Source organism: Melampsora larici-populina, assembly GCF_000204055.1.
Source record: "Melampsora larici-populina 98AG31 unplaced genomic scaffold MELLAscaffold_3, whole genome shotgun sequence".
NCBI classification, from domain to species: domain Eukaryota; kingdom Fungi; phylum Basidiomycota; class Pucciniomycetes; order Pucciniales; family Melampsoraceae; genus Melampsora; species Melampsora laricis-populina.
Genome location: NW_006768767.1, coordinates 2,605,994 through 2,614,634, shown reverse-complemented (window position 1 = coordinate 2,614,634; position 8,641 = coordinate 2,605,994). Strand labels below are relative to the sequence as shown.

General features: G+C 40.5%; 2 protein-coding genes across 2 annotated transcripts; one reads left to right on the top strand and one right to left on the bottom strand.

Moving 5' to 3' along the window:
* Positions 1 to 841: 841 nt before the first annotated feature.
* Positions 842 to 5,288, bottom strand: MELLADRAFT_76697 (uncharacterized protein; the record flags this gene model as incomplete). The annotated part of the gene is made up of 4 exons (XM_007405057.1): positions 842 to 3,042; positions 3,147 to 3,384; positions 3,456 to 3,935; positions 4,024 to 5,288. 4 exons carry the CDS (start codon positions 4,864 to 4,866, stop codon positions 842 to 844), a joined length of 3,762 nt encoding a protein of 1,253 aa, XP_007405119.1.
* A 2,219-nt stretch (positions 5,289 to 7,507) lies between these two features.
* On the top strand, positions 7,508 to 7,979 carry MELLADRAFT_91048 (uncharacterized protein; the record flags this gene model as incomplete). Its single annotated transcript, XM_007405173.1, has 4 exons — positions 7,508 to 7,538; positions 7,610 to 7,683; positions 7,753 to 7,836; positions 7,893 to 7,979. The coding sequence occupies 4 exons, from the start codon at positions 7,508 to 7,510 to the stop codon at positions 7,977 to 7,979; spliced, it is 276 nt and encodes a 91-aa protein (XP_007405235.1).
* Between the last annotated feature and the right edge of the window lie 662 nt (positions 7,980 to 8,641).

The window sequence follows — 8,641 nt, the reverse complement described above, 5'->3', positions numbered from 1 at the left end:
ATAAGTATTTAAACACATCAACTAGTCATCCATATCTCAAATGTTTCTTATGTGTGTGCCAATGGAGTCTTCAATCAACAAGACTCGGAGGGGTCATGATCATCAGACTAAACAAAATCATAAAAATTTCTTAAGATTCCAAACCAATATCCTCCAAATCACAAACCATTCTCACTTTCAAAACACACACACCAAAACACAAAAAAAAAACCAAACTTGAAACTTTCAAGAATTAACACAAAAAAAAATCCAAACCGAAACCAAAAAACACAGATTTGACTTATAAAGAAAACCCATAAAAAACTATGTATTATATAAAAAAAAGCTTTAATGATTTTTTTTTCACACCAAAATCAAAAAAAAACCATAATCTTCAGTTATGTAAAGAGAAAATTTAAAAAGATTTTAAAATAAAAATGTCCACCAGAAAAAAGAAAGAAAAAAAAATTAATACCCATCTAATCTAAAAGTCTACTTGTTCAAAGAAAAAAAATCAAAATCAAATAAAGATACCTATAAATAACACACATAACACAACATAACATTCAAACATTCAAACACAAAACACTCAAACACTCAAACACTCAAACACTCAAACACTCAAACACAAACACACAGACAGAGAGAGAGAATAAGCAATAAGATATTTGATTTAACTACATAAAAGATTTCTTCTGTGATAGATAAAGAGAAAAGATAAAGTTGATTGATAAGAAGAGTGAAAAAAAGATGAGAGCAACAGAGAGAGAGAGACAGAGAGAGACAGAGAGAAAGAGAGAGAGAGAGTGTGTGTGTAAAAGACGTATAACAAGAGTCCATAAAAACAATTCATTTGAACTCATCAAGATGAACCAAGTCCACGATGATCATTACTATTTGCATTCGATTGATTTGCTAAAGGTGTCATTCTTAAAAATGATCTAATCCCACTACTAGTACTACCACTACCACTACCTCCGATCATAGACGAAGGTTTCTTAAAACTGAATTTACTACTATTTCCACTCAACCCACTACTACTAGTACTACTACGGTTTCGATGATGTGATGTAACAGGTTCAGATATAGGAGCTTGAAGGCTAACTTGATGATCATCAAGATTGATAGTACCTTCAGGATTCGATCCAGATGAATTCCAAAGACTTATCAAAGCTGATCGACTATTACCACTTGATGAGATTCGACTTTCATGACTTCCACCTCGACTGATCGTCGTCGTCGTCGTACTACTCTTAGATCTAATAAAACTAGGTACCCATCCTGATCCACTTCTTCTTGCATTATGTTGACTTGAAGATGTAGATGTAGATGAGTTCACAGAGATGGTAGAAAGAATTCGTCTGGATCGTGGTGCTACTGGATCTTGACTGTGACCCAGATTACTAGTACCCCCCTCCACAGAGGTATCTTCTTCTACTGATTCCTGATTCACCGATGCTCTTGAGAGTTTACGTGAGAGTTTGAAGCCAGGTAACCAAGATGATCCGATAGAGGTAGAATGAGTAGCTGACTTGGTCATCTTTCGGCCGCCGGTCATAGAATTATCAACACTTTGCAATGAGGCTACAGGTGGTGTGGGATCAAAACCAATCGAATTAGGTGATAGGGTAAGATCCACGATATCAGGATCAATCTCCGGGTCCTTTCTCATCAAAGTGGCCTCGGTTTCATCTATCATGCGACTTGATGCATCGTTAGTTGATCCTGCAATGGTCTGTAATGTGGGTCGTAGAGGTTTACCTCTAAGACTAGTCACACTAGTCTCACTCTTCAATGTTGTCTTTCTTCCAGGATGCCACCTGTCCTCTGATGACTCTTGAATCGTGGTGGCACTTGAGTTTTCGCTCGTCGGTTCAGGTGATGAGAACAAGGAGTCTTTGAATGAGTGTCGTGAGTTGGGTACAATCGTAGTGTCTGCGGCTTGCATATCCTTAGAAGATGATGTCCCCGAAGAACTACCTCCATCACACGATTCCGATCGACTTGTAGAGGGCCGATTCAAGTCAATCTCGCATGTAGGGTCCCGTTCAGGTTCAGCTAAAAAAGAATCGCAGCTTAGGTTCAAGGGTGGAGATATGTTGGCGAGGGTGATAGTACCGGTGGAAAGAATTGTAGAAGGTGGCCTAGATCGAGTGGAGTTGGTCGTACTAGCTCGATTCAACCTCCAGAGATCGATAGATGCAGGTCGTTCAGGTGCTGGACCAGTCTTTGCTCTACGCAGACTGCTGGATGTAGAACGGATTGAGACAGGAGAAGCGAGTGTGACAGGTAAAGGCGGTAAAGTGGATTTAGAAGATGATTCCGAAACTTTGGTTTCAAAGAGGATACGACTAGATGGTTCCATGTAACTCATCCTTTTCATTTTGCGTTCAGAAGCACGGGAGCTAAAAGTTTGAGCAGAACCATGATATTGCGAGTGTCGCTTGCTCGAGCCAGGTCCTGATAAAGTACGCTGACGAGCGCTCGTATCAGACATCTCTTGTTCACGCTGACCCTGAAGTCGGGCAGCGAGCAAAACATCAGAAAAGACTTCTGTAAGTTTAAGATCTATGGCGGCCTGAACAACCTCGGGGGTTCGTCCCAATAACGTATTGACATTTCGAGAGAGCCGCTGAGAGACTCGAGATTGTTGAGAATGTGATGGAACTTGAGATGGCATCGGTTGAGAAACCGAGTGAGGTGTAGAAGGTGGGTCATCCATGGCGTCTTCCTTTGAAAGGTACGAAAGAGGTTCTTCTGGTAGGATTCCCTGATTAAGGATGGGTGAGCACGAACCACTGGCGGAAGATGAAGGTTTGGATTCAGAGTTGGGGGTAGAAGAAGTGGGAGAGGAAGGACCACATTCATCAAGATTGATACTCGAGACGATTGAGTCATCATTAAGAGGTAAATCCGATCGAAGATGAATCGACCTCAAGTTCTCGACCTCGTCCTTGATAGCTTTGAGCTTGGCCATCCAAAATTTCTTTTCAGGTTCCCACATAGCTCCAAATTCAAATGAATGTTGACGATACTTTAAACTGAAGGAATGAGGCATGATACCTGGAGTTAACAAAAAGATGTATGATATCAAACCAAGCATATCAGTTAAGCCAAGTTCATGGTTCGACGGTTGAAAGCTGGAAAAGAAAAGGTAAACAACCGACCAGTAGATTCGGGTATATCGACGAGCTCAAAATAACGGATCGGAAACCAATGACGAGGTTCGTAGACGCTAGCCCGCTTGACCTTGACAATGACGAGATGAGTTTGATATAAAAAGATACCATGATACTTGATCTTGAATGCCTCATTAGGGTCAAGTGCAGGCCCGTGATAGAGTACATGGAGCGATCCAACAAGTTGAATTTGACCAAGGAGTGACACAAACGCAGCACGATAGGACTAACAGGCAAAATAGTGCTCAGTCAGATTGATAAAAATTGATGGTAAACTGGTAAAGAAGATCAACCTACGAAATGTAACTCCATTCGACTAGCTATCAGTTCAGTTTTGAGTTCAATTTCTCTAGCTGATTTAGCGTCATCAACCCCTGTTGCGACTTCCTTCATGGCTCCTAAAGCTTGATAAACCTTATCCCTTGCTCGCATTTCACTTGAATTAGCATCACCATCCATATATTGTAGCAAGCTGGTCAGAAGGAGTGGGTATCGCATGATACGCTGGATAGGTTTGATAGCAAAGTCTTGTAATCTCAATCTAGAATGGTTAGGCACAGATGGAACCATACCCAGTGAAGCAAGACTGGTTTGAAGTGGAGCCTGAGTGGCAAAAGCGAGTGAGGAAGAAGGAACTGAGGAAGTTGATAAGCTATCTTGACTTCGACACTGTTGTACAAATGATATCCATTCAGGACTACTTTCGAATTGCCTAATGATATCAGCTGCTTCAGGATGACGTGCACAAAAGTCTTCATAAACTGTAAAGATTGGAGACTGGTCAAGACGAAATCAAATCAAAGAATGGTCAACAAAACATCCGATTGAAAAATGGTAAACAAGAAGAAATTTGAAAAAGACTAACTTCACTAATAAATGCTTTTGAAAGACGTTCAATGAGTTTATCAACCTCCAATTCATCTCTTGAAGAGCCAGGTGTTCTCCAAAGATCTAATTTCGATCCCATAGCCAAAGAGATCCTACGAGAAAACCTTTCAGCCAATTCCAAGACTTGATCTACATTTCTTCTAACGATGATTTTATGATCTGAATTAATAAAAGGTGCACGTTCAAGAATAGAAAGATAACCATGTACAAGGATTCGAAGATCTCTCAGATAACCCGCTTCTGTATCACAAATCTCAAGTAAAGCTTGAAATCGACGTTCATATCTAGTAGATTGAGCCTGAGGATTGAGGATATTACCATGAGATTGACTTCTTTCATGATTTAATCGTCTTGATGAAGTTTTATGGAGTTGATTAAGAGGATATTCAAAACCAGTTTTGGAGTCATTATTAGGATTAAGATTATTATTTGATGATGATGATGAGATTAAACTGATATTTGAATTGATCCAAAGCCATTCTGGACGTTCTGAATCAAGGAATAGAGGAGAAGAGAGGTCAGGCGCAGATCTAGTTGCTTCTGGAATGGCAAAAGAGAGTGGTGTTTGGGATTGATCTTGTGGTGGATTGATCGGCTGTTCATGTTGTTCTTGCTGTTCTTGCTGTTGTTGTTGCTGATAAGATGAAGATGAACCAGATGAAGAAGATGAGATTGAATTAGAAGAAGTAGGTGGAGGTGGTAGTTGATTTGAAGGTGTAGGTGAAGAAGAAGAAGATGAAGAAGATGAATGTTGTTTGATTAGAGAAGATGGGAATAATCGTAATCGATGTTTAGTTTGATTTGAATTTGAATGGCTCATTAGTTAAAGATGGATTGAATCTGATCTTCTTATTTGAGTTTTAGAAATAATCAAAGCAGGGATGGTTAGTTTGACTAGTACGTAAATCTTGAATGATTTCAGATTGAGTGAGGTGAGGTAGTGAGTTTCTTCTTTTTCTTCTTGACTTGACTTGTTTTGATTAATTTAATGAGTTTTTGATTTTTGATGATGATGATGAACTGTTCATTTGATGAGAAGTGAATCAGATTGACTAGTAGTGTCTTGTTTGACTACTCATCCGTAATCAGTAGTAGTAGCACTCAGTAGTAGTACTCAGTACTCAGTAGTATTAGTAGTAATAGTAGTAGTTCATACGCTAAATTCCTTTCCTGACCTGTTGAGTTTCTCTTTAGTCTAAATTTCTTCAAACGCAATGATATCGACGTAATCATCAGTTATTGTAATCGGTTTTGATATGTTTGATGATTTGAAGTTTGATTTCTTTTTGTACTTACCTTTGATTTTCTTGGTCTTTCTTGATTTCCTTGATTTCTCGCTTGCCTGTTGGTTAGTTTGTTTGGTTTTGATTTTGATTTGATATGAAGTGATGTGGTTTCAGTCTGTGTGTTAAATTCAATTTTGGGTTCTTCTTCATCCAGATCTTGATTTCATTTTTTCTAGTTTCAACTTTCGGTTAATCGATTTCAAAACCGGCTTCTCTTCTCAATCTTAACTCTCTTCTCTGCCGAGCCCTTCATGCCATTCGCTAAGTCCGTCTCTGTATTGGGTAAGTCTCTCTCCGTATCACTCTACAATCAACTCAATCAACTCATTCACTCTTCAATCATTCATTTAATCTTTCTCCTCCTTCCATCCTGTCAATATATAATGAATTGATTGATTCAAATCAATGCCCTGGGAATCAATTGGTGAGCGCGGCGCAGTTTTGGCGCCCTGGTGCGCGCACCAGCGTGCATTTCATTCTTTCAATGGGCGTGAGCACGCCCATGAACCAAGCAGGTGATCTACAAGGTCTTCAGCTCTTTTCAGATCTCTTACCCCCCAAATCATCTCAGATGCATCAATATATGTTATTTGTATCACCCCACACCATTGTGTCCAGTCACAGAAGCCCCTGCAGTCTGGATTGAAAGTTACCACAACAACAAACAGTTGAAATCCAACAATGGCAACACATCTTCATTGATACTATTCTTGATTTGGTGGGTTTTTGTTGTACTGTTGCTGATACATTTCTCTGTAGGTTTCATGATACGGGAAGATTGACATTTCTGGGGATGTAGAAGATGTGGGTGATGAGACATCATTAGAAAGTTGACCCATTTGTGATCATTTTTTTGCACCTCTTGGTGCCCTCTCACATCCCCAGCCATAACGGGGGCATGCCTGGGCATCTACTTTCTCTCAAGCTTGTGCCCACCACATCAGCTGGGAAGTACATGTGAAGGGTAGTGATGGAAAAAAAATTGTGCTATTTGTTTTTTTTTGTTAAGGAATTCAATCTGTTCTTTCACTGAAAACTGTCTTGAAGATTTGGGTCTTAAAGGCAAATTTTAACTTGAGATTCAGAAGGACATTAGATGTGTAATAATGATTATGTACCATCAAATCCCAATCTTTGATACATTGTTTAGGCAAGAGGTAACACTGCCACAGGTATGTTACTGTTTTCAGTAAAGCAAAGGTATGTTGTGATATTGGAAGGGTGCTGATTAGTATTGGGCTGGGCAATACAGTACAGTACTTTCCAACCCTGGGAGACAAAAGTGTCATTTTCAATACAGGATTGGGTGAAGTTACAAGTACCAGAAGACCTGTTACTTTAGAGCATCACCACCGGGCAGTGTAAAACTAAAAATACAGGACTTTTACACGCTGTGTGGGAAAATATTCGAGCCACTGGACCGTGTAAACACCCTGTATGGGTTACACTCCGTCCAAAATTTGACCGGGAGAGTATAGGAATCCACTCTGGATATATCCACAAATAGCCCCATTTTGATAGGTACCGTCAGACCCTTTCATGTCGTTTTCATGTTTGTTCCTCGTCTTCATTGCCCTATCACACTGTATACCCTTGATTTCGATCGATATCAATCACATCCGCCTCAGCACGATCACTCCCTTGCACCTCAGGTAGCCTTCGCGATCCCTTTTGACCCCTTCTATTAATCACGCAGTTCCCTTTCTGTGTTCTTCTCCACTCCAGCCAACTTCTTTTAACATCACCGCACCAACAATCACGCTTTAAGGTCTCTAATAAGCTCGATTTGGCCACTTCTTCATCGCGATTAAACTTAATGTTGTCCTTGATTGTCAGCAAGTATCCTCAGCCCGGGCTCACGTGTCCGTGTTTCCGCGTTGGTATGTCAAGTCAAGGTATATTATAGCACTGACTTCAGCTCATGTATAAAAGCAGTGATGTGATGAAGGCTGATATTGGCGTTTTCGCGGTTCTTGGATTTATCTCTTATCCATCCACACACACAACGGCTCTTTCAAATCTGCTAATTTCTTTTCCTATCTTTTCCTACATCTTTCAGTCCGCCACCGGTTGGCTAGCTCTCTCTGTATATCTTCATCAGTCTCTCATTTGTTCCACGTACCTATCATCACCTTATCCCACTTCCACTCGCCCTCGTTGTTGAACTACTCCAATATGAATAACCAGTATGATACCGATGCCAATTGTAAGTTCTACACGCTTTAAACACTTCACATGTTGGTTTTGACATTATTGGTTCGGTGTGTTATTAGCCAGGTATGATCACCAACAGGCGTATCACTACCCGGCTGACACTCACACTCCGAGCACGTATTCTGGATATGACCAGCGTAAGTGATTCTATCTTTCCTATGTTGAACAACATGACTCTAACCTGCTCCCTTTTTTTTGTTATAAAGCAAAGTATGATCGCCAACGGGTATATCACTACCCGGGGGACAACCGCACTTCAGGCTCAAGCTTGCAATCCGGAGGTTATGATGGTATGTCTGGAACTTTTCATCAAATGTTCCAATTCTGACTGAATGTATTTCGTCAGGCAACGTCAATCATCACCATGTGCCCAACGATGGCGGCGGCGAGATGGGCCCTCCAAGGAGTACTTATGGATCGGAAGCTACCTTAGGTACAGAGTACATTTTTTTCGTTTCAGCAACTATCATTGCAGCTGAAAGTTGTGGTTGGTTATTTCAACGTAGGCATCAGGAATCGAGTGGCTCACCTACCTCGATCAAATCCGCCACCCCAATGGCAGACTCCACCAAAATCACATCAGCCAGTCCAGCCTCCCCCCTTGGTCATCATTCAGAGCTCACCGGCGGCGCCCAAGGCCTCTTCCTCCCAGCCTTCGCCCCAGGCTTTCTCGGTGTCAACAGTGAGAAGTTTTGCGGAGCAAAACTTCCATCGTAATGACAAACTACCACAAAGGACTAAGTCCTTAGAACATAAATAACAAACAAATTAAAAAACATATATAACAAAATTACACCGCTTTAAAACTCAGTTTCAAGAGTTTAATCAATAAAAACGAAAACTAAAAAGACATCTATTTTGAAAAAGGTCTTTTTTACCTTGTAACTAAGGACACCAAAAATCTCAAATTGGACTAGTTAGGGTTCTCGTATCCAACGAAAGAACCCTGCCCAGCCAAAGAAAACTAATAATCAACCTGGACCTTATTCGAATAATGAAATAAGGGAAAGGCGGAAGTTTTTACCAAAGCTTGAGCGACACTGCTTTACAGCCTTCTCAAGCTAAGGAAAACTCTATATATACTATAACCTCTGC